We start from the raw sequence: 25343 nt of genomic DNA on the forward strand, positions 1-25343 counted from the left end.
GTGAGAGAGATCCACCTTTCCAAGTTGTTGGGGTTCATCTCATACTTCTGAAGGTTTGAGGGTGCTGCCTGTTCCATACTCCCCCTACTCCTAGCCTTTTAGGGGTACAAACAATAGTAATTGGGGCCTAGTGTGGTTGTGTACGTGTGATATACATACACTTTTTTTGGGATCATATTTTCTATTCCGCTATTTAATCAAAAACCTTTGGGGATCAGTTAAATTGGGGGATAGTCTGTGTTGGTACGTGTGAGAGAGATCCACCTTTCCAAGTTGTTGGGGTTCATCTCATACTTCTGAAGGTTTGAGGGTGCTGCCTGTTCCATACTCCCCCTACTCCTAGCCTTTTAGGGGTACAAACAATAGTAATTGGGGCCTAGTGTGGTTGTGTACGTGTGATATACATACACTTTTTTGGGATCATATTTTCTATTCCGCTATTTAATCAAAAACCTCTGGGGATCAGTTAAATTGGGGGATAGTCTGTGTTGGTACGTGAGAGAGATCCACCTTTCCAAGTTGTTGGGGTTCATCTCATACTTCTGAAGGTTTGAGGGTGCTGCCTGTTCCATACTCCCCCCTACTCCTAGCCTTTTAGGGGTACAAACAATAGTAATTGGGGCCTAGTGTGGTTGTGTACGTGTGATATACATACACTTTTTTGGGATCATATTTTCTATTCCGCTATTTAATCAAAAACCTTTGGGGATCAGTTAAATTGGGGGATAGTCTGTGTTGGTACGTGTGAGAGAGATCCACCTTTCCAAGTTGTTGGGGTTCATCTCATACTTCTGAAGGTTTGAGGGTGCTGCCTGTTCCATACTCCCCCTACTCCTAGCCTTTTAGGGGTACAAACAATAGTAATTGGGGCCTAGTGTGGTTGTGTACGTGTGATATACATACACTTTTTTGGGATCATATTTTCTATTCCGCTATTTAATCAAAAACCTTTGGGGATCAGTTAAATTGGGGGATAGTCTGTGTTGGTACGTGTGAGAGAGATCCACCTTTCCAAGTTGTTGGGGTTCATCTCATACTTCTGAAGGTTTGAGGGTGCTGCCTGTTCCATACTCCCCCTACTCCTCATCTAGCCTTTTAGGGGTACAAACAATAGTAATTGGGGCCTAGTGTGGTTGTGTACGTGCGAGATACATACACTTTTTTTGATCATATTTCCTATTCCGCTATTCAATAAAAACCTTTGAGGATCAATTGAATTGCGGGATAGTCTGTGTCGGTACGTGTGAGAGAGATCCACCTTTCCAAGTTGTTGGGGTTCATCTCATACTTCTGAAGGTTTGAGGGTGCTGCCTGTTCCATACCCCCCCTACTCCTCATCTAGCCTTTTAGGGGTACAAACAATAGTAATTGGGGCCTAGTGTGGTTGTGTACGTGCGAGATACATACACTTTTTTTGATCATATTTCCTATTCCGCTATTCAATAAAAACCTTTGAGGATCAATTGAATTGCGGGATAGTCTGTGTCGGTACGTGTGAGAGAGATCCACCTTTCCAAGTTGTTGGGGTTCATCTCATACTTCTGAAGGTTTGAGGGTGCTGCCTGTTCCATACCCCCCCTACTCCTCATCTAGCCTTTTAGGGGTACAAACAATAGTAATTGGGGCCTAGTGTGGTTGTGTACGTGCGAGATACATACACTTTTTTTGATCATATTTCCTATTCCGCTATTCAATAAAAACCTTTGAGGATCAATTGAATTGCGGGATAGTCTGTGTCGGTACGTGTGAGAGAGATCCACCTTTCCAAGTTGTTGGGGTTCATCTCATACTTCTGAAGGTTTGAGGGTGCTGCCTGTTCCATACTCCCCCTACTCCTCATCTAGCCTTTTAGGGGTACAAACAATAGTAATTGGGGCCTAGTGTGGTTGTGTACGTGCGAGATACATACACTTTTTTTGATCATATTTCCTATTCCGCTATTCAATAAAAACCTTTGAGGATCAATTGAATTGCGGGATAGTCTGTGTCGGTACGTGTGAGAGAGATCCACCTTTCCAAGTTGTTGGGGTTCATCTCATACTTCTGAAGGTTTGAGGGTGCTGCCTGTTCCATACCCCCCCTACTCCTCATCTAGCCTTTTAGGGGTACAAACAATAGTAATTGGGGCCTAGTGTGGTTGTGTACGTGCGAGATACATACACTTTTTTTGATCATATTTCCTATTCCGCTATTCAATAAAAACCTTTAAAGGGTCAATTGAATTGCGGGATAGTCTGTGTCGGTACGTGTGAGAGAGATCCACCTTTCCAAGTTGTCGGGGTTCATCTCATACTTCTGAAGGTTTGAGGGTGCTGCCTGTTCCATACCCCCCCTACTCCTCATCTAGCCTTTTAGGGGTACAAACAATAGTAATTGGGGCCTAGTGTGGTTGTGTACGTGCGAGATACATACACTTTTTTTGATCATATTTCCTATTCCGCTATTCAATAAAAACCTTTGAGGATCAATTGAATTGCGGGATAGTCTGTGTCGGTACGTGTGAGAGAGATCCACCTTTCCAAGTTGTTGGGGTTCATCTCATACTTCTGAAGGTTTGAGGGTGCTGCCTGTTCCATACCCCCCCTACTCCTCATCTAGCCTTTTAGGGGTACAAACAATAGTAATTGGGGCCTAGTGTGGTTGTGTACGTGCGAGATACATACACTTTTTTTGATCATATTTCCTATTCCGCTATTCAATAAAAACCTTTGAGGATCAATTGAATTGCGGGATAGTCTGTGTCGGTACGTGTGAGAGAGATCCACCTTTCCAAGTTGTTGGGGTTCATCTCATACTTCTGAAGGTTTGAGGGTGCTGCCTGTTCCATACCCCCCCTACTCCTCATCTAGCCTTTTAGGGGTACAAACAATAGTAATTGGGGCCTAGTGTGGTTGTGTACGTGCGAGATACATACACTTTTTTTGATCATATTTCCTATTCCGCTATTCAATAAAAACCTTTGAGGATCAATTGAATTGCGGGATAGTCTGTGTCGGTACGTGTGAGAGAGATCCACCTTTCCAAGTTGTTGGGGTTCATCTCATACTTCTGAAGGTTTGAGGGTGCTGCCTGTTCCATACTCCCCCTACTCCTCATCTAGCCTTTTAGGGGTACAAACAATAGTAATTGGGGCCTAGTGTGGTTGTGTACGTGCGAGATACATACACTTTTTTTGATCATATTTCCTATTCCGCTATTCAATAAAAACCTTTGAGGATCAATTGAATTGCGGGATAGTCTGTGTCGGTACGTGTGAGAGAGATCCACCTTTCCAAGTTGTTGGGGTTCATCTCATACTTCTGAAGGTTTGAGGGTGCTGCCTGTTCCATACCCCCCCTACTCCTCATCTAGCCTTTTAGGGGTACAAACAATAGTAATTGGGGCCTAGTGTGGTTGTGTACGTGCAAGATACATACACTTTTTTTGATCATATTTCCTATTCCGCTATTCAATAAAAACCTTTGAGGATCAATTGAATTGCGGGATAGTCTGTGTCGGTACGTGTGAGAGAGATCCACCTTTCCAAGTTGTTGGGGTTCATCTCATACTTCTGAAGGTTTGAGGGTGCTGCCTGTTCCATACCCCCCCTACTCCTCATCTAGCCTTTTAGGGGTACAAACAATAGTAATTGGGGCCTAGTGTGGTTGTGTACGTGCGAGATACATACACTTTTTTTGATCATATTTCCTATTCCGCTATTCAATAAAAACCTTTGAGGATCAATTGAATTGCGGGATAGTCTGTGTCGGTACGTGTGAGAGAGATCCACCTTTCCAAGTTGTTGGGGTTCATCTCATACTTCTGAAGGTTTGAGGGTGCTGCCTGTTCCATACTCCCCCTACTCCTCATCTAGCCTTTTAGGGGTACAAACAATAGTAATTGGGGCCTAGTGTGGTTGTGTACGTGTGATATACATACACTTTTTTTGGATCATATTTTCTATTCCGCTATTCAATAAAAACCTTTCTAGGGCAAGATCTTAAATTACAGAAATATGAGGAGACCGTCAAATAAGGGCCGTGGCCTGGGTCGTGGTGCTGCTGGTAGAGCTCCTGTTGCAAGGAGAGGACATGGTCGATCTGTGCCAGCTACACGCACAAGTGAAACACCTTCCTCAAGTGTGAGTAGGCGACAGAACCTGCATCAGTATTTGGTAGGGCATCAAACGCCCCTAGAAGTGATGAGGCCAGAACAAGTTGAGGCGATAGTAGATTGGTTTGCTGCTGACAGTGCCTCCAGTTCCTTCACATTGTCTCCCACCCAGTCTACTGCAGAAAGGTCAGAGTTGGCACCTGCAGCCAATGTCCAACCGTCTTTCACCTCACCCCCTTGCAAATCAGGCCAGCAGTCTGAGCCCCAAGCCATACAGCAGTCTCTTATTCTTTTTGAGGACTCTGTCAGCAGGGTTTCCCAGGGCCATCCACCTAGCCCTGCCCCAGAAGTGGAAGAGATTGAGTGCAGCGATGCCCAACCACTTATTCCTCAAGATGAGTACATGCAAGGATCATCGCAGCACGTCTCCGATGATGACGAAACGCAGGTGCCAACTGCTGCGGCGTTCAGCATTGTGGAGACCGACAAGGAGGGCAGGGGTGAAGACTGGGTGGAAGATGATGTGGAGGACGATGAGGTCCTCGACCCCACATGGAATGAACGTCATGCAGGTGAACTGAGTAGTTTGGAGGAAGAGGCGGTGGTCGCACAGAGCCACCAGCACAGCAGAAGAGGGAGCAGGGTGCAGAAGCGGAGCGGCCGTGCCCTAGACACTACGCCCGCTACTGCCCAACGCAGCAAGGGAACGAGCGCACCAAAGTCAGCTCAAAGGAGTTCTCTAGCGTGGAAGTTCTTTAGAAAATGTGCTGATGACAGGACACGAGTGGTTTGCACCCTGTGCAATCAGAGCTTGAAGCGAGGCATGAACCTTCTCAACCTGAGCACAACCTGCATGATCAGGCATCTAAGTGCAAAGCACGAGCTGCAGTGGAGTACACACCTTCAAAACCAAGAAACGTCTCTGGCTCATCCTGCTTCCTCTTCTGCTGCAGTCTCGGCCGCTCCAGCCACATCTGTAGTGATACCGGCACCTGCCACCCCGCAAACAGACGATCTGTCAGCAACACCACCACCTGGGTCACCAACAACCATCTCCACAATGTCCCGTGGAAGCGTTCAGCTTTCCATCTCCCAAACACTTGAGAGGAAGAGGAAGTACCCCCCTACCCACCCGCGATCCCTGGCCCTGAATGCCAGCATTTCAAAATTATTGGCCTTTGAAATGCTGTCATTCCGTCTGGTGGAGACGCACAGTTTTAAAAACCTTATGTCGGTGGCTGTCCCACAGTACGTCGTGCCCAGCCGCCACTACTTTTCCAGGCAAGCCATCCCTTCCCTGCACAACCAAGTGGGGGAAAAAATCAGGTGTGCACTGCGCAACGCCATCTGTGCCAAGGTCCACCTAACTACGGATACGTGGACCAGTAAGCACGGTCAGGGGCGTTATATCTCCCTAACGGCACACTGGGTAAATGCAGTGGCGGATGGGCCTGAGGCGGATAGCAATTTGGCGCATGTCCTTCCACCACCGAGGATTGCAGGGCGCTTCAGTTTGCCTCCTGTTCCTAACTCCTCCTACTCCGCTTCCTCATCCTCTACCGCCTCCTCATCCGGACAGCGTAACACCTTCACCACCAACTTCAGCACGGCCAGGGGTAAACGACAGCAGGCAGTTTTACAACTTGCCTGTTTGGGGGACAAACCACACACCGCGCAGGAGTTGTGGAGGAGCATGGAACAGCAGACAAATGAGTGGTTGCTGCCAGCGAGCCTCAAGCCCGGCCTGGTGGTGTGCGATAACGGGCGAAATCTCATAGCAGCTCTGGGCCTAGCCGGTTTGACGCACATCCCTTGCCTGGCGCATGTGCTGAATTTGGTGGTGCAGAGGTTCCTTAAAAACTACCCCGATATGTCAGAGCTGCTGCAGAAAGTGCGGGCCGTTTGTGCGCACTTTCGGCGTTCTCACCCTGCTGCTGCTCGCCTGGCAGCGCTGCAGCGTAACTTCGGCCTTCCCGCTCACCGCCTCATATGTGACGTGCCCACAAGGTGGAACTCCACCTTGCACATGCTGGAAAGACTGTGCGAGCAGCAGCAGGCCATAGTGGAGTTTCAGCTGCAGCACGCACGCGTGAGTCGCTCTGCGGAACAGCACCACTTCACCACCAATAACTGGGCCTCCATGCGAGACCTGTGTGCCTTGTTGCGCTGTTTTGAGTACTCCACCAACATGGCCAGTGGCAATGACGCCGTTCTCAGCTTAACTATCCCACTTCTATGCCTCCTTGAAAAAACAATTCGGGCGATGATGGAAGAGGATGTGGCACAGGATGAGGAGGAGGAGGAGGATGAAGAGGTAACATTTCCAAGGCTTTCAGGGCAGTCATTCGCAAGGGGCTCCGAGGGTGGGTTCCTGCACACGCAAACGCCAGGGACGCAATTGTCCAGCAGGGGCACAGTTCTGGAGGATGAGGAGGATGAGGAGGAGGAGGAGCTGGAGGAGGAGATGGAACCATGTTCACAGCAGGGTGGCACCCAGGCCAGCTCATGGCCATCACTGGTGCGTGGCTGGGGGGATACAGAGGACACGGACCATACACCTCCCACAGAGGACAGCCTTTCGTTGCCTCTGGGCAGCCTGGCACACATGAGCGATTACATGCTGCAGTGTCTCCACAACGACCGCCGAGTTGCCCACATTCTAACTTGTGCTGATTACTGGGTGGCCACGCTGCTGGATCCCCCTTACAAGGACAACGTACCGTCCTTAATTCACTCACTGGAGCGCGATCGCAAGATGCGCGAGTACAAGCGCACGCTGGTAGACGCCATGCTGCTGGCATTCCCATCTGACAGCGGGGCCACAGTGGAAGCACAAGGCAGAGGAGGAGGAGGAGGAGGTCGCCAACGCAACCAGGGCACCGCCAGCACCTCAGAAGGCAGGGTTAGCATGGCCGAAATGTGGAAAAGCTTTGTCAGCACGCCACAACAAACAGCAGCACCAGCAGCTCAGATGGAACGTCTTAGCAGGAGGCAGCATTTTACCAACATGGTGGAGCAGTATGTGTGCACACGCCTACATGTAGTGAATGACGGGTCTGCCCCCTTCAACTTCTGGGTCTCCAAATTGGGCACATGGCCTGAGCTTGCCCTTTACGCCTTGGAGGTGCTGGCGTGCCCTGCAGCCAGTGTATTATCTGAACGGGTATTTAGCACGGCTGGGGGCGTTATAACAGACAAGCGCAGCCGCCTGTCCAGAGACAATGTGGACAAGCTCACGTTCATTAAAATGAACCAGGCATGGATCCCACGGGACTTTTCCGTACCTTATGCAGAATAGCAATGGATACCGACCTTACCCACCCATTGTTCCATTTTTGCTCTTTCTCACTCTTTTGGGGTGTACCCTCATTTAAAATTTGTGAAAAGAAGCAGTGTTGGCTACCTCGTCCTCCTCCTCAGGGCCAGATTAATGTAGGGTCTATTGGAGCTGCAGCTCCAGGCCCCTACCTTTTATATAGGCCCCGGGTTGGCCATATTCACTGTTACCGCTCTTCTGTCACTTGTAAACACAGAAGTCTGGCTTCTATGCTCGCTTCCCCAGGCAGCACCCTCAGAACCTCCCCACACAGCGTGAAGGCCGGACAAGGAGGGACAGTTGGCGATGCATGGATGTGTTTATGGGCTTCAGAGACAGCATCCCATGTTGAATTAGGCATGCATGGCTGCACCCTTCCTCCTCTGGGTGCATGGCAAGGCACGGCCCTTAAGGCCCTTCAAAATCCTCAGCACCAAGCCCATGATGCTGTTAATCCGGCCCTGGTCCTCCTCCACCGCCGCTTCCACCTACACCGCCCATAGGTGTGCGCAGCCTATTGCATTAAGGTGTGCACCCCAAAGTTGAAATACACATGCATGTGTTTGCCAGCAGGGAGAGTAATGTATCGGGGCCATGTACCTGTAGGCAAGGAGAAATAGAGCAGAGCAGGTCCCAGGGAGATCTTTCCCATCTCCTCACTGGCAATGCTATGTGCCCTAGGTGATTAGGGTGTGCCCAGGCACACCCAGCACACCCTGTGCGCACGCCTATGTCACCGCCACATCCACCACCACCTCAACCTCCCTCCTACTCCATATGGGCCTCGTCCTTCAGAGATGAAGAAGAACATTGTTTTATTTTTCTGTTTTTTTTTGTTGTTTTAAGTTATTTCCCTATCCACATTTGTTTGCAGAGCACTTGCCATGCTCTTAATTACGTTTTGCTGCCATTTGCAGCACTCTAGCCCTTTCCTTTGGTGTTTTAGAGCCATTTTAGTGCCTTAAAGTTCGGGTCCCCATTGACTTCAATGGGGTTCGGTGTCCGGGAAAAGTTCGGTAAAAGTCCGGGACACGGACCCGGACTTTTTTTTAAAGTTCGGCCGAACCCGTCGAACACGGACATCTAGGTGTCCGCTCAACCCTATCCACAATGGGTAAAAATAAAATACAGGGTTTAACCCTTCCCTAACACACCATGAACTATTTAGATTTTTGATATTTTAATGGAATTTTAAAATGTTTTTGGAATATATATATATATATATATATATATATATATATATATATATATATATATATATATATATATATATATATATATATATACACAATTTGTTTTTCCCCCCAAGATTGTAATATTTTAAACTTTTGTATGTGTATGTAAAATTTTCACCCAAGCAGGGACTGCATACAATCATTTGACAACCTTGGGAATGCAAATCTCTCCATCCATGCATGTATTGCCAGCCTAAAGCACATGTAACGCCTCATTGTTTGTATTTCTAAAATAAAAAATTTCATACTTATCTGATCTGTGCAAGAGGGTATTGCACATAGTAGAGCCCGCACCTCTTCTTCTGGGGGTTCCCTGCCAGAGCTCTAGGCTCCTCTTCTCCATGTGCCACCATAGAAAGCTGCTTCTTATGGTGACAGATGTGGGCTCAATCCCCAGCCAGACTGTGTGCATCCATTGACACACACACACAGTCAGGCACAGCGCTTGAACGATACAAGTACATGTTTAAGAAGGGTAGGAGGAGGAACAGCTACTGAAAGGATTTTTAGTTTAATGCATTGAAGGGCAAAAACCTCTCTCTGACAGTGTTCGGCTCTTTGCTCACTGAAGACCGAGAACTTGATCGATCAGTTCTTGGTCTTAGAAGTGATGGGGGACATATGCCTCATCACTTGGGTGAGTATAAATGTATTTTTTCATTCCTGAACTTCTCTTTTATTATACAATATTTCATATGCATTTTTGTCTGTGCCTCCCCATTGGAGAGATAAGCAGGTTCCTACCTCAGGGGGGCGGAACTATTGCTGCAGCGGTTCTGCGGGGTTTATCCTGGGGGGTCCTGGAGACCATATGGCGCACCATGGGGGGCTGCCATTTTTCTGTAGTTTCGCTTTGCATCAATGTAAAGATGTTCCCATTAAAATGCATGATCGGCCATGTTTTGGTAGTTCCCCCCCCCCCCCCATAGGAATGCATTGGTCGGCCATTTTCTTGGAGTCCATGATCGCTGGACAGCAGGGAAAAGCTAGGGTTACTCGAGTACATGACCCAGGTATTTCCTGTTCCTGTGACACATCATTTTTCTCTCTGCACAGAACGTTTCTGTATCCCTCTATATCGTTTTGGTGGTAGGTTACTGGGGTCCCTGTAGATATTTCTCATTCACACGGCTGCAGGCTGTGCTAGTGCTTGGACTTGTGGTGCCGCTGGTGTAGATTGCGTTTTTTGCAGTTTTCGCTTAAAGTTGCACTGTTTTTTTTATTAACCACTTACCAACCGCCTGCTGTCGATTTACGTCTGTCCTGTGACGCTAAATCCTGGGGTTATGGCAGCAGATAGCTGCCATAACCCCAGTATTTTTTTCAGCGGCGGGCGATTGGCTTTCAGATAAGGCTCCATGTACACGGGACGTTGTAAATGGCCGTTTAGGAGCAGTTGGGCGTTTTTTTCAGAAGCCCCTGAACCCACCTACATGTTATCTTATCTGTCCATTCTTATCTGTCCATGTACACAGGGTCGTTTACAGTCATTTGCAGTCAGTTGAGTTGAGGAACGTTTTTTGGAACGCAATTATTTGCGTTCGAACGTGTGTTTCCCGGCGTTTGAAACGCAAAAACGGGACCAAACGCGATGAAGTACGTTCAGCCACGTTATACGTTTTTTTTTCTTCCATTCAAAAATCAATGGTTCCCTATTGATTTGAATGGAAGTCGCACTGCAAATCGGATCATCCTGATCCGACTTGCGCTGCGACTTCCATTCAAATCAATAGGCTCCCATAGGGAACCATGGATTTTGAATGGAGGCAGAAAAAACGCTGCTAAAAGCAACGTGGCCAAATGTGCAATAACGCCAATGGAAAAAGCTACTGAAAGCACGTTTAACAGCTGCTCTTTCCCGGGGTCAGAACTAGCTTTGCAGCACGTTTTTTCTAACGTCCCGTGTACATGGAGCCTAAGGGTGGTCCTAGCGGCGGATCACCCTTACATTTTATTCTCTAGGGTCTCTGCTAAAAAAAAATATATATAATGTTTGGGGGTTCTAAGTAGTTTTCTAGCAAAAAAAATTTTAGCTTGTAAACTCAAAGTGTCAAAAATAGGCTTGGTCTTAAAGTGGTTAAAGTGGAGTTCCTCCCATTTTAATACGTTTAGATGTATGTAATCTCCTTTGAAAATACTTTTACCAATGGAAACTATTTTTTTTTTTTTTTTGCAAGGAAATACCTTTTTTTTTTTCTTTATTCATCCGCACTTCCGGGTCCGGCCGCCTATAGGCGATTTCGTCTCTCGGCGATTCTCAAGGGCTGCTGGGATGTATCCCAGCAGAACTTGCGAATCGCCTAGTGACTAAATCTTGCATTATTACATTGGCACCAGCTGTACTCGAATGTATTGCATTGAGTCCGTGCTCCGCCCCGCCTCCTCTCAGTGAGCGCGGACTGAAAGCATTACATCCCATAGAGCTCGCTGAGAGGAGGTGGGGCGGAGCACAGACTCAATCCAATACATTCGAGTACAGCTGGTGCTGGTGTAATAATGCAAGATTTCGTCACTAGGCGATTCGCCAGGGCTGCTTGGATACATCCCAGCAGCCCTTGCGAATCACCTTATGACGTAATCGCCTATAGGCGGCCGGACCCGAAAGTGCGGATGAATAAAGAAGAAAAAAGGTATTTCCTTGCAAAAAAAAATTAAAAAATTGTTTCCATTGGTAAAAGTATTTTTAAAGGGGATTACATACATCCACTTTAAGTAAATATGGAGTCCCAGGACCAAATCACACCCACAGATCCCCTCAGTGCGGTTGCAGAACCCTCCGGGTCGCAGCCCCTGTCTGCATTTACAGCAGTTTTGGAAAACCTGGTGTCAAAAGTGGATTTAGTTTTAAATAAGTGCCACTAGTAGAAAGCGCCCTATGCCTTCCCCTGCCTCTCTAGTATCCTTAGATTCTGAGGTAGATATGGCTGCTGCGGATGCATGCCATCCTGGTGGATCTGCGTCTTCACATTCTGATGGCGAGGAGGATGTATCCTCGTCGGCAGCCGTGTGGGAAAGCGCGCTGGTGGAGGCACTTATAGTGTCAGTGCGGGAAACCTTAAAAATGGCGGTGATTCTACAGCGTTGGGGTCTTTTGGCACCCGCAAATCCCAGATGTCGGGAAGAGTTTTTCCCTGTCCAGAACTTTTTGAGAACATAGTCAATGAACAGTGGGGGCGCATCAAACAAATGTTAGTGGTGCCTAAGCACTTTAAAAGGCACTACCCCTTCGCGGACGCGGTATCCGCTAGATGGACCGTGCCACCAAAGGTGGATCATCCAGTTTCCAGAAGAGTCCCCGGTATTTACAGACCCCGTGGATAGATGGATTGAGTCTGTCCCGCCATTTGCATGGGATAGCGGGCTCAATACTGAAAGCGGTCTTTGTGATCACTCTGGTGTCACAGACCATAACGGAATTGGCGAAGTTGCTGAAAGGTGACTTGGAAACGGAGCAGCTCTTGTCGGGCCTGACAGAGCTAATGGACCAAATGGTCCAAGCCCTTCTGTATATATGTGATACGTTGCTGGATGCAGCTCCACTGGTAGCCAGAGTGTCTGCGGTGAGGGTTGCTATTAGACGCATGATGTGGCTAAAAAGCTGGTCTGCGGATCAGACTTCCAAAAAGGCTCTTTCTGACCTTCCCCTTATGGGGGAAAGGTTGTTTTGATCCTCCCTGGATGAGTTGATCAAAGGCCTTATGGGTGGGAAGAGTACCCTTCTTCCCCTAATCCACCAAGGGCAAGGCACCGCATAATAGACGGGGCCTTCATTTTCTGCTCATAGGCAGCCCTTTCGTACCTCCGGGTCACAGGAGAAAGGAGCTAAGCCATTCAGGTCTTCTGGGGGTTCCAAGAAGACATGGTTGGGTAAGCCAACAACAGGCCAACCCGGATCTGTGGACAAATCCTCGTCTGCAGGAAAGGACACCCTCACCCATTTTGGGGGTGGGGGGGATGTCTTTGCTTCTTTCTGGAACCATGAACTTCCTTGATTCAGGACAAATGGGTTCACGAACTGATCCGATTGGGTTACAAGATCAAATTCAGGTCCCTACCGTCGAACAGGTTCTTCCCGTCCAACCTAAGCCTATCTCCAGATCTGTTAAAGGACCTACGAAAGGGAAGTGCAAGATCTGCTGTCGCAGGGAGTGATTGTGTCGGTTCCCTTTTCAGGAACGTTTTCAGGCGTTTTTATTCTAAGCTGTTCACTGTGCCCTGGAAGTGCGGCAAAATGCGTCCAATCCTGGATCTCAAAGCTCTGAACCGCTTTGCGGAAGTTTCAAATGGAGTCTATTCGCACGGTGGTGGCGTCCGTACATCATAGATACCTGTTGGCCTCTATCGATATCACGGAAGCATATCTACATATCCCTATATATGCTGGACACCAGCGTTTTCTTGGCTTCGCTGTGGGAGAGGAGCACTTTCAATTTGTGGCGTTACCCTTTGGTCTCGCCTCCGCTCCCAGGGTCTTCACAAAAGTGTTGGCTCCGATATTGGCACTTCTACGTCAGAGTTGGATTGCAGTCCCGGGGTATCTGTTAAGAGCAGATTATCATTCAGCTCTGTTGGGGGATTTGGCAATCACTGTAAGGACTCTGCAAGAGTTCGGCTGGACCATCAATTTCGCAAAATCAGCCCTGGTACCATCCTCAAGACTGGTCTACCTGGGTCTGACTCTGGATTCCACTTCAGCGAAGGTTTTTCTTACCGTGGACAAGCTGCGGAAGTTGCAGGGAGCGATTTGTTTGTTGTCCAGCAATCTGTCCTCACTGCGCACTTGCATGAGAGTCTGAGGCCTGATGGCGTTAACCTTCGAGGGGGTTCCATATGCTCAGTTCCACACCAGGTCATTACAAAGGGAAATTCTGGTCAAATAAAACAAAGATCCAAAGTCATGGGATTATATGATTCGGTTGAGTCACAACACATAGACTGCTCTTCTATGGTGGCTTCGCTCGTTGGCATTGCGCCAGGGCAAGTCTTTCCTTCCATTGTATTGGACCGTGGTCACCACGGACGCTAGCCTGTCCGGCTGGGGAGGAGTGCTGGGGAAGCTCTGTACCCAGGGGTCTTGGACAGTGGAAGAGTCCAGACTAACGATCAATGTTCTGGAACTCAGGGCAATAAAGCTTTTCCTTTGTCAATGGACGAATGGTCTACAAGGTTGTCCAGTCCGGGTTCAATCGGACTATGCCACGGCCGTGGCTTACATCAATCATCAAGGGAGCACCAAGAGTGTCCTAGTGGCCCGGGAGGTGGGCGAGATCTTAAAATGGGCAGAGAATTTTGTTCCTGCTCGCTCCGCGGTACACATCCAGGTGTGGAAAACTGCCAGGCGGACTACCTGAGCTGACATGTGTTGGATCAGGGGGAATGGTCTCTACACCGGAAGTGTTTCATCTCCTGTGTGCTCGGTGGGGGACACCCGATGTCGACCTGTTGGCCTCTTGGCTCAAAAAGAAGGTTCAAAGGTTTGTAGCCAGGTCACGGGATCCCATAGCCGACGCCGTAGATGCACTGGTGGCTCCTTGGGGTCATTATAGGCTGATCTATGCGTCTCCAACGCTGAAACTCCTGCCGAGACTTCTGCGCAGAATAGAGGCGGAGGGTATTCTAGTCTGGTAAGATTGGTCGCCGATGCTCCTTGGAGACTTCCTCTCAGTTAACATCAGCTGTCTCAAGGGCCGATCTTTCATCCTGCTTTACAGTCGCTGGCTTTAACGGCGTGGCTGTTGAATGCCAGCTGTTGAAGGATAGGGATCTTTCTGATTCAATGATTACTAGTAATGTTGAAGGGCAGGAAGTCTACTTCCAGGTAGATCTATCATCGTACATGGAAATCGTACATTTCATGTTGTGAATCCATGAAGGTGCATCCTCGCCTTTTTTCGGTAGCTAGGATCTTGGCCTTGACTACTATTAAAGGCCAAGTGTCGGCCTTGGCTGTGTTTTTCCAACGTCCTTTAGCCTTGCATGCATTGATTTGCACTTTTATTCAAGAGGTCTGTCATGTGGCCCCTCCGAGGCGATTTCTGTTACCTCCGTGGGATCTGAATTTGGTATGGTCTGTTCTTCAAAAACCTCCTTTTGAAAACATTAGGGAGATTCCTCTGTTGACCTTGTCTCAGAAGGTTGCTTTTTGGTGGCTATTAATTCTGCTTGCAGAGTATCAGAATTGGCAGCGCTTTCCTGCCAATCGCCTTATTTGGTAGTCCACAGAGATAAAGTGGTACTTCAACCTAATCAGTCGTTTCTTCCTAAGGTGGTTTCTGATTTCCATCTAAATGAAGACCTTGTGCCGCCTTCATGTCCTAAGCCCAAGCATCCTAAGGAAATTGCTTTGCATTCTTTGGATGTGGTTCGGCAATTAGGGTTTACCTGGCGGCTACTGAATCTTTCAGGAAATCAGATACTCTTTGTCCTTACAGAAGGACCTAGAAAGGGATTGGCTGCTTCTGTTGCGAACATTTCTAGGTAGATCAGGCAGACGGTGGTTCAGGCTTATTCACTGAAAGGTCATGTTCCACCTTTCCCTGTGAAGGCGCATTCTACTAGGGCGCTGAGTGCTTCTTGGGCTTTTCGCCATCAGGCATCAGTGATGCATGTTTGCAAGGCGGCAACTTAGTCGTCTGTGCACACCTTCACAAAATTTTATAAAGTAGGTGTTTTGGCACCCACAGATGCTTCTTTTGGCCGCAAGGTTTTGCAGGCTGCTGTTTGAAAGAGACTTAGTCTCTTTGAGGGTGTTTTGTCCAGGTGAGCTACTGTTGTTCCTGGTTGAGCTCTATATTCTCTGGTTGGCCAAAGTTTTAGCCTTCTTGGAAATTAGTTCTTTTTCTGCGTTTTTTCCACCCCTCATGCAAATACTGCTTTGAGACGTCCCAATGGTCAAGAATTATATGGAGCTGAGTCTGTGAACGATAGAAAAAACTGGATTTTTGTCTTACCGTAAAATCCTTTTCTCCGAAGTTCATTGACAAACGCAGCACCTGCCCCTCTATTTTGAGTGGTTTGGGGTTTTTCCTCTAAACACTGCTTGCAACGAAACTGAGAGCTATAACAGTGTGTGGGTGTATGCCTGCAGGAACGGCCCCATAGGCGTGGTAAAGCTTTTTCCTGCCTAGTGTTCGACTCCTGTAGGGGGCAGAATAACCCAATGCTCAAGAATTATATGGAGCTGCGTCTGTCAATGCACTTCAGAGAAAAGGATATTACGGTAAGACAAACGTCCAGTTTTTCCCTTCTACTTCACAATTATGTGCCACTTTGTGTTGGTCTATCACATAAAGTTTCAATAAAATACCTTTACGTTTTTGGTTGCAACATGAAAAAATGTGCAAAAATTTCAAGGGGGTATGAATACTTTTTCAAGGCACTGTATATAATTAGTGTATAAATATATATTTGCCATTGAGGTATAAAAATATGATTTTGTTAGTCTCACCCTTCTCACAGCTTTTATAAAGAGGGGACAGAATAACAGTCATTCAGAAGATTGTTGATGAGGAACAATCTTCTGAGGAGGAGTGTTGAGATTACTGTAGACGTCCCAGGTTACCAGGTTCCTCTTGCCTTTCATGTGAAATGTGATTCTCTCCACGACCAGTTGTTTGCAATGGGACTCTTCCAAACCGCATGCATCCTGTCCCTAGAGTATGAGCTACTCTCTGTGCCAGACCTTCCTCAGCCCGTTATTGGGCCCAGCACCACTAAACAGCACTCAGCAGATTTTATTCTTACTTGAATCTCATTTTCAGCAGTCAGTGCTGGAGTATTAACCATTTTGAGGTCAGAGTGACTTTATTAATGGCAATCAGGGACCGTTTTAATTCAGGAATAGTTCTAGTGTTCAATTATCTTTTCAGATAATTATTAATAAAGGATCTTTAAGTGATTGTAAACTCCAGACATGAAGGGATCGGCTTTGTTCATATTTCATGTCTGGAGTTTAGTGTACTTGTCTCAGTTAAGATCACTAAGTGTCACTTTCGTTTGCTGCTTCGTTCCTCTGCTATCGGCATGATTCGCTTCTGACAAATTTTCCTGACACCAAGAGAAAAAAAAGGTGACTGGGAGGGAGCTCCAGCTCATCGATGGCCTCAGCTCTGTTCCTGTGTGCTGATTGGGCGTGTTTGTCCCTTCCCTCCAATCAGCTCTCAGGGCTCTCACTGAGCTCTGCAGAGTGTGACTTCAGCTCTCCGCCCCCTTTTTCTGAACTCCCATAAAAGCTTTAAAATTCATCACTTTGAATAGCTGTAGTGAAGAAAGGGCTGCAGATAGAGGGGGGCCTGTCAAGGTCTCGCACTTTGGCACTACCCAGCACTTCTCCACTTCCCTTTTCCCCACTCTGTTTTTCTTTGTCGTGTGTTCACGTTTGTCCCTTTTTGGTTGTACTATCACTTGCACGACTGGTATGGCGTAGGTCCTCGGGCCTGCCCTGAAAGTCTTGGGCGGGGGTGGATATAGCCTTCTGGCTTAGTTCGCCCTCTCTCATGGGGTCTCCCTTCGGGGGAGTGCCACCAAGTACTTGGGGTGGGCTGTTTCGGCAGTCACCCTGGAGAACGGGGTCTGCCTGGCTTCGGCTGGGCGGACCAAAGTGAGTACCTCAGTCCCCGTCAGGAGCTTCGTGCCCCGGGGGATCAGGGTCAGGGCCCTTCCTCTTCGGAGGAGGGCTATGTGTACGCCTTGTGCACTTTTTGTGTGTCTCACGTTTTGCGTGTGTGCACTTTTTTTTATGCATCGGGTGTAAGTCTTTTGAGTGTTTCACACACCATGGCTTAAATTAAAAAAAAAAAAAAAAGGGCTGCAGATAGACATGTATAACTTATGTAAGAGGATTTGTTTCTTAACTGTGTGTGGCCTGACGCCAGTCACTTCACTGGGCATATGGAAGGGTTTACAACCACTATAAAATGTAGATCTGAAACCCATCACTGAAAGTGTATGTAAAGTAAAAACTGCATTTTTATGTTTTAGACCACAGGGATGGGTTAAAACCCATATCAGGTTATATTTTGCTGGCTGTATATCACTGGGGAAATTTCACTTGATTTCCTGTCCTGAAAATGCTACAGGAAATAAATCTCTCCAAATGACATCACATCACAGGAAGTTGTCCAACTGGAAAATTTCCCCTCGCTTCTTTCTCTAAATTTAGCATTTCCCTTTACTTTTTGTCTCAGTGAGTCTGATCATCAGGACAAGTAGAGGGGTGAATTTCCCCACTGGGGACCCCACTAAGTGGGTCACCGGAATTCCCTTCTCTATTTAAACCCCCCAAAAATTGCCTTTTACATACACTTTGAATTTCATGTAATGTTTAATATCTTTAAGAAAAGGTTTTCAATCCAAAAACTTTGGTTTTCATTTACTTTTTCCCTGGTGATCCTGCTGTGAAATTCCTTGTTCAGGCATATTCTGATATAGAGTTTCTCCTGGTTGCTCTTTGATGTTATCACCGTGTCATATGTCCCCCTTGTGGAGACTGCAAGCAACACATTGTGCAGACATTGTCCACTGCTACTATCAGAAAGCTGGTCAAAAACAATCATGCAGAGCCAGTGTTTAAGCAATTGCGTTTTGCCCAGAGACGGGCTTTAAGCATCTTTTTTTTTTTTTAGGGGGCATTCCCCAGGAGAGTACTGAGGTGATCATCGGTAAAAAGAAAGATCATGCTCTGTACTTGTGGCTTCCCCCAGCCAACCCAGCTTCAACTGTACAAATTAATAGAAAGGTGTGCATAGAAAGTGGAAATGGAGACTCAAGCTTTTTTCTGCAAAAGTTGTGCACCATTGGGCAGGGATGCATATTGAACTTGAAAACGGGGCTGAAGGTAAGTAGGTAGGTGGCTTCCACTTAGGGAGGTGGTTGGAAGATTTACAAGACAAATAAAAGTGAAATATGGAAATGCATACAAGGAACACAACTTGCCCACTGCGGTCCCTTTTGTCAGTGATCTGGTTATCTGACAGCTCCTTTTTATGATGTGATAAAGATGTTCCTGAGCATACCCACAGACTGCTGTCTCAGTGCATTGTGGGGTGTGGTATAAAAGCCAGGAGCACATGTGGTTGGGGTCTTTGGCTGGCGAGCAGAGTCCCAGAAGGAGGGTGGCGGCTGCCGCCTCTTCTGCATCAGTTGGTGTATGGTCACAGGCAGTCGGCCTGGTGAGCCAGAAGGAGGGAGGTGAACCCAGAGTTCCAGGAGAGCTGACTAGAGGGGTTGAGACACTGGACAACCTGGAAAAACAGTATTGTGAGTACAGGGGATCGTGTCTAAGGGCCTGACCAGGAAAGGGCCACCCCAAAGTAGAGTAGTCAGAGGACGGGGTGTCAGCTGTTGGAGTGAAGGGGGTGCTAGGCGAGTAATGTGAAGCTAAGTGCTAAGCAAGCTGTCTATTCAGGAACTTTACCTCTGATTTAGTGGCAAGGTGAAATTGCGGCCTAGTCGCATCCTCAGATAGAAGTCCTCAACATTGTGAATAGTTCAAGTTTTGGAGTATCCCACTCTTCCCTTCTCCCATCCCCATATAAAATAAAAACAACAAAACATCAACCCCTAGACTGTTTATTGACTGAGCCGGAGAGTAAAGAGTTAAGATTCTGCATGCAGTTGCTACCGGTAACCCAGAGGGACCTGGAAAGGTGAGAAATCCAGCAGCTCTTAAGGGGGCAGTGCTACAATGGATTGCGCTATTTTTAGGGTATTTTTGTATATTGATTGCCCAGTGCATCTCAGAAATTTGTATTAGTGGAAGGGGCCAGAGCAACACAAAATGAGGAATTGTGTAACAAGGAAAGATGTTTAAAGTAGATTTAAACCCAATTACTAAAATTTTATCACAATGTTAATATCATTTTAAAAGTAATTTTTATTGGTTTTTAAATCTGCAGTTTTCACTAAAACAATACCTGGTGATTTTGTCATGAGAGTTTTTGTTCAGGCGCTTCTTTTAAAGGGTTACAGTTATCTGTCCCTCTCTTCCAATTTTTCTTTCTGCGTGGTCACCCTGTCATATGGACGTCTGATTTGGTCTACAAGTGTTTGTTCCAATACACATTAAGCTTGCATGGTCCACTGTTGTCATCCTAAGAATACCCGCCTCGAGAAATGTCATTTAGTTGTAGCTGGCATCTAAAGAGGAAGTGGCTGCAGTAAGACTACAGAAGACCAGCAGCACTGAGATGCAACGAAGGTTAATCAAAAGGTAAAATCAAGTGTTTTCTAAAAGAAAACAACATGTTAGTTGATGATATACGTTTTTGCAAACTAAATGTCATCCATTTAGGATTCACATTTATTTTATACCTAAAAGAGAAAAGAGGAATGAAAAGTGCAAAGGAACACAACTCAAAAACCTGAAAAAAAGGCAAACTTGGGCTTATTATCTATCCTGTTATTTGGCTAGCCTAAGTCTCCTGAGCGATTCGGGACCCCCTTAACCTGGAACCTTTGTATGCCATGGCATATTTCAGCTCACAAATTCAAACTCTTTTGTGCCTGTTTCTGAGGCACAGATTTAAAGAGTCAGTATTTGCATACAGAATGCCCTGAGGTTGAGGCTTCCAGGGTGCCCAGGAGACCCAGAATGCCTGCTTTTTGGTTTTCATATCACTTTAATACCTTCCATCAGTCTGGCTTATTTATTACTTTCTGCCATGTAGAGGATCATGGAACTAACTGCATGGGATTGCATGCTTATTCTGAAAGTTAGAAATTAAAAGTGTTCTGCTTTAAAGATAAACTGTAGGGAAGAAAATGTGGCAGTTGCTGTTGATGACTTATTTTTAAAGGGTTTTTTGGGGCTGTCATCCTCACCTGAGATTACTACTTATTTGAGTCATTGACCTAGATTGAAGTCATGGAGTCTCCAGAATGACCTGAACTTCTGTTCTGCATGCTTATTCCTACCCAGTGGCTCAAGGTAGTGAATCCGGGATCAGGGTTATTGCTCTGGCACCTTAAAAAAGGCAGCAACAGCAAATTCCTTATTTTTATCCTCACAGATTGCCTTGAAGTGGACCTATCCTTTGGCTCAGGGTAAGATCTTGAATTTTTTGCACAGGAGATCCCCTCAACTGCTGGCACTTTCCTGCTACTTGCTGCACATCACTTGCTGGAGTCCATCAAAGTCCCTGTATAAGTTTCAGGTTGAGTCTGAACAGGAGCTTGCACTGCGCTAACAACCCTTCTCATGTGACAGCCCTTAGGCCTTACTTTTGGCTGCTCAGGCACTGAGTGCTGCGGTATGAGAGGAAAGTGAGGGAAACACATGTTCCTCTGTACCCAGAAGCATCAAACCTTTCTTGGGACTCCAGCAGCCAATTGGCATAGCAGGGGGAGCGTATGGTAGAGGAGTGCCAACAGAGGAGGGGACTTCACCAAACATCTTCTTCTGTTCTTGAATGGGCCAGTTAGCAGCATCTAAAGCATTGCAGACACAAGAACCTCTTTCATTGTTCAAAATAACGTAATTACTCAAAGCAAACTCTCCCTTTTCTCTTTCCTTCTCCCCTTTTCCACTGTTTCTTTCCCTCTTACCCCCTCCTTGTCTTTCAGTTCCGCCTGCCGCCACTTGCGGAGATATTTGTATGTGCTGGACAAACTGTACTTTCCTCATTCACACTGCTCCACGCTTCAGCACTGCTTCACCAGTCTCAGTGACAATGGGGAGGAGTTCTTGTCTCTAACGTGCTCTCATATACTGCGATCCTATGCCTCCAGGTTAATAATCTCTCATGGCTGTCTGCATGCTGCATGCCACTGTGTTGTCCATCCGAGCACTTGTGTAACTAGTGGCTGTCTGTGTGTCTGTATTGGTGACGTCACTATGCAAGACGAGACGGAATTGTGTGAACAATGCACTACTGTCAAAAAAACATTTTACCTTTAAAATGACACAGGCTTAGTTATGGGTAGATCAGCGTTCCAAGTGTTTGAAATCAAGTGATTCATAAAGTCCCAATAGTGCACACATAAAAGTATATAATAATAAGTGAGCCAAAAAGTCCAATTAAAAACACTATATCTTCATCTGTGATCAAACAGTGCTAAAAGTGCTCCATGCTTCACTCAAGTGCTCCCGGTGATTGGTGCAAATTTAGCAGTCCACCTTAAGGATAGACTCCAAGGAGTCATACACGCTTAAAGGTTAGGGATACACAGCCTGTAAACTCCTCTCCCTCTGCTTCAGCTGACCCTCCGAGTGCTCCAGGAACAGCATAAAATAAATAGGAGAAGGGATCTAGTGCTCTCTGTTTGAACTGGTTTATTAATGCAAAAGAAATCCACTTACATATCGCTGCACTTGAGCAGTGTGGGCTTCCGACAGCAGGCAATACAGTGTCCGAACCTCCCGGGGACCGACGTGCTGCGAGTAGGCTCCTCCCCCCGTACGCGTTGCGTCAGATGACTTCGTCCATTATGAATCACTTGATTTCAAACACCTGGAACGCTGATACGTTTATATAAGTATAAGCATTGATTTGCTTTCATATTATGATTTATACATGATATTTTGCTATTATATTATTTAAAATTTTTTGATTCACTTGGCGCAGCAATATTTATTATTTTAGTTATGGGTAGATGTTACCCCAAGATCATTAATAATAATCATAATAATACATTTTAGGATCACCATTAGAGATGCCTTCTCCTGCTCTGTGAGCTCCAACATACGTAAATAGGGTTGTACATTATTAAAGATCATTAAGAATATGGGAACTTGGTAACTCATCTACCTACACCCTGATTCTGACAATACCACTTTTTAACATGGACTTTAAAGCTCCGTACACACGGGCCGAATATCGGCCAAAATCAGCCGATACAGTATATACTGGCCAACATTCAGCACGTGTACATGTCCTTGTTTGACAGAAGCCAATCTCACGACTGACTTCTTTCAAACAAGCTTGTTGGAAGACCAGCAGCTAATCTGTGTCCAATCAGCGTTTTTAGCCAATGGCTGCAAGTGCTGACCGGTTTGTTCTGGTGTGTGTCCCCTGTCAGAACACAATACCACAGCGTGGAGATCGCTGTACTAACCGAATAGTTAATACAGAGACCTCCTTGTGAGCTTCTCAGTTTGCCGTGGGCACCAGGGCTTCGGGTGCAAACGGTAATAGAATACAGTGAAAAGCAATTAATTTATAGACAGCATTTCCCATTTAAAAATTAATATTAAACAATTTAAAATCATTTTACTAAAAAAGTGTACATTATATCACCCCATTTATGTATAAACTCCTGGTAGTATCTCATATAATATATTTAAAAACAATCCGGCATGACATAAGTGTTTGTACCCAGTGATCCAACGGTAGATGAAGTTTTTACATCTTACCCCAGTGGGAGGGACCTGACGTAGCTGTTCTGGGATAGCCAACAACAAAGGGACAGATGATAGGTAACCTGGCCAGAGATCTAATCTGCTCTGTCCAGAGATCTAATCTGCTCTGTCCCAGTATAAATCCCAGTTTGCTTATATAATTAAATTCCGATCCACCATTAATCTCACAATCCTACTCGCTTGTCCATAAATCCTCCCCGCTTTTCCTTACTGGTCTGTAACAGAGCTCCTGGCACTGATCCTATTTGACTCCTTGGGCTGTTTGAATAACTGGTCCCCCACTGGTTGCTGTGATTTGCTCCTGCTGACCCCACTGCAGTACACAATAGTGTTAGGGGTCAGTGGGCAGAACATCAATGGCCAATGAACGACAAGCTTTCCTGCCCTAGAAAGTGTGCCCATAGGATCAGTATCGGAAGCTCTGATACAGAGTGAAGTTTCAATAAAAAAGCCGAAAGATGCTGCTTTCTTCATAGGTTAGTGCTTTTGGAATTCTGACAGCGTGACTTTAAAATCCTTTTGCCCAAAACTATGCCAGTTACAAAGGCTCAAAGCAGCCCTGGTCATGAAGGGGTTGAGAATTCTCACAATGGAACCCATGCAAACATATGGAAACAAATTCACACATGTTCTGTGCCACATGTCATGGATTTTCTCCACAATGTCACCAAAATTCTAAACATTTCTAGAGTTGAAATCAGTTTGTGCTGCCCTGAGGCTATCACCATCTACAGACTCGCTTTTTATGGTTTTTCTCTTGAAGAACTGTAAAACTTTAATCTTTATTGCTTCAAATTGACTGCCCATCAAATCTGCATCTTCAGCCGTGTTCTTTGAAGTGTGTTGTAGTAAATGTAGCTGCGTAGAAGCACATCTGCCCTTGTGAATGATAGTGCTGAGTCTGCATTTGCAGTTCCCCCTTCCCGTGTGGCGATAAGCTCCACACTTTCCATGTCCCGGTAGGCTTTTGTAGATTGGACATTGGAAACAGTAGAGGGATGGGGATACGTGACTCATCTCTGTGTTGTATCACTATGGCCAGAAAGCCTGTAACTGATGCGGGTCACAAGGCAACGCTAGAACCTTGCCTCAACAGGGAGTTGCTTGGGAGAACATTTTCAGATTATGACACAAAGGAGTCTGACTTCGAACTGGATATTCAGTACAGACCACAGTTGAAACACATTGGTATAAATAAAGTGTCAACTGCTAATTCATGTGAAAAAAAGGATGCGCTTCCCTAGTAGTGGCTAGTGGTAACTAAGGCCGGCCATAGACTGTTCAAATCTCAGTTGGTTCAGCAGGAACCGGCCGAGATTTGAAACGTGCATAAGCAGGCTGAATGTACAAATTTGATTAATCGACTTGGGTACAACCAGCTTGCCGGATTTTACATCCGATTATCACTAGCAGCTAGCAATAATTACTGTGTTCTCCCGGCGAGGACAGTTTACCCCCGTCTCCCCACAAGGAGAATACAATGGATCGGCGGGAGGGATTCCCCTGTCAACACTGTCTGTATTAATGAGAAAATCAACCCGTGGTTGCAAGAAAGAAATTTGCTCTGTGAATGACCTTCCTAAGTTGTATTCCCTAAATCAGTGGTCCTCAACCCTGGCCTACAGGGCCCACTAACAGGCCAGATTTTAGGTATTACCTTGGGGAGATGCAGACTAGAGCACTGCAATCACTGAGCAGCAAATTATATCACCTGGGATGTATTTCAGTTATCTTGAAAATCTGGCCTGTTAGTGGGCCCTGTAGGCCAGGGTTGAGGACCACTGCCCTAAATCACATGGACAGCCAGTTTCTGCATGGTCTCCATATCTAGCGTTCTACCCCTTAAGCTAAACATGTTGTCATGGGTTCTGGAGGATGTTCCGGTCTATATAACTGTCCGGTCTATCATCTAACATCTTGCAAACCTACCCCATGAGTGCTCTTTAAAGTCAAGCTAACTTCTATACTTATTGTTCTACACCTCAGTTATCCCCCTTCCCAACACCACCTTTTATATTTGATTGATACTGTTTTTGAACTCACTGATATATTGGTCTCATTCGTGTATCTCTATAAGGTTGCGCTCTGTAGCCTTTAAAAAAAAACCTAAATAAAAATGTATTGAAAGTCAAAGTCAATCCAACTTTTTATACTGGCCTTGCATGTGGAAACCTTTTGTCAATTTAAACACCTTTTGCTCCTGCGGGAATCACAGATACAATAATAGCCAGCAATCAACAGCCCCAATTAGGTCAAGTGTAAAGTTGAAATTAGTTGGTTAATTGATCGCTTTAATGTAGTTTTTTAAAAAGCTTAAGTGAAAATGGAAATAAATTCTATCCCA

At 46.1% G+C, this 25343-nt stretch overlaps 1 protein-coding gene across 2 annotated transcripts in view; it reads left to right on the plus strand.

Moving 5' to 3' along the window:
* Positions 1 to 25343, plus strand: part of DYM (dymeclin) — a 678939-nt gene that overhangs the window by 414036 nt on the left and 239560 nt on the right. The window contains exon 14 of one of the 2 annotated variants that reach the window (XM_082254562.1): positions 21205 to 21369. The exons of the other annotated variant lie outside the window; for it this stretch is intronic. Within the exon in view, the coding sequence (XP_082110688.1) occupies positions 21205 to 21369 (165 nt within the window). The remainder of the gene's footprint in view (positions 1 to 21204; positions 21370 to 25343) is intronic. 2 annotated transcript variants of the gene reach the window in all.

Source organism: Pelophylax lessonae (genome assembly GCF_965119305.1).
Source record: "Pelophylax lessonae genome assembly, chromosome: 1".
In the NCBI taxonomy this organism is placed as follows: domain Eukaryota; kingdom Metazoa; phylum Chordata; class Amphibia; order Anura; family Ranidae; genus Pelophylax; species Pelophylax lessonae.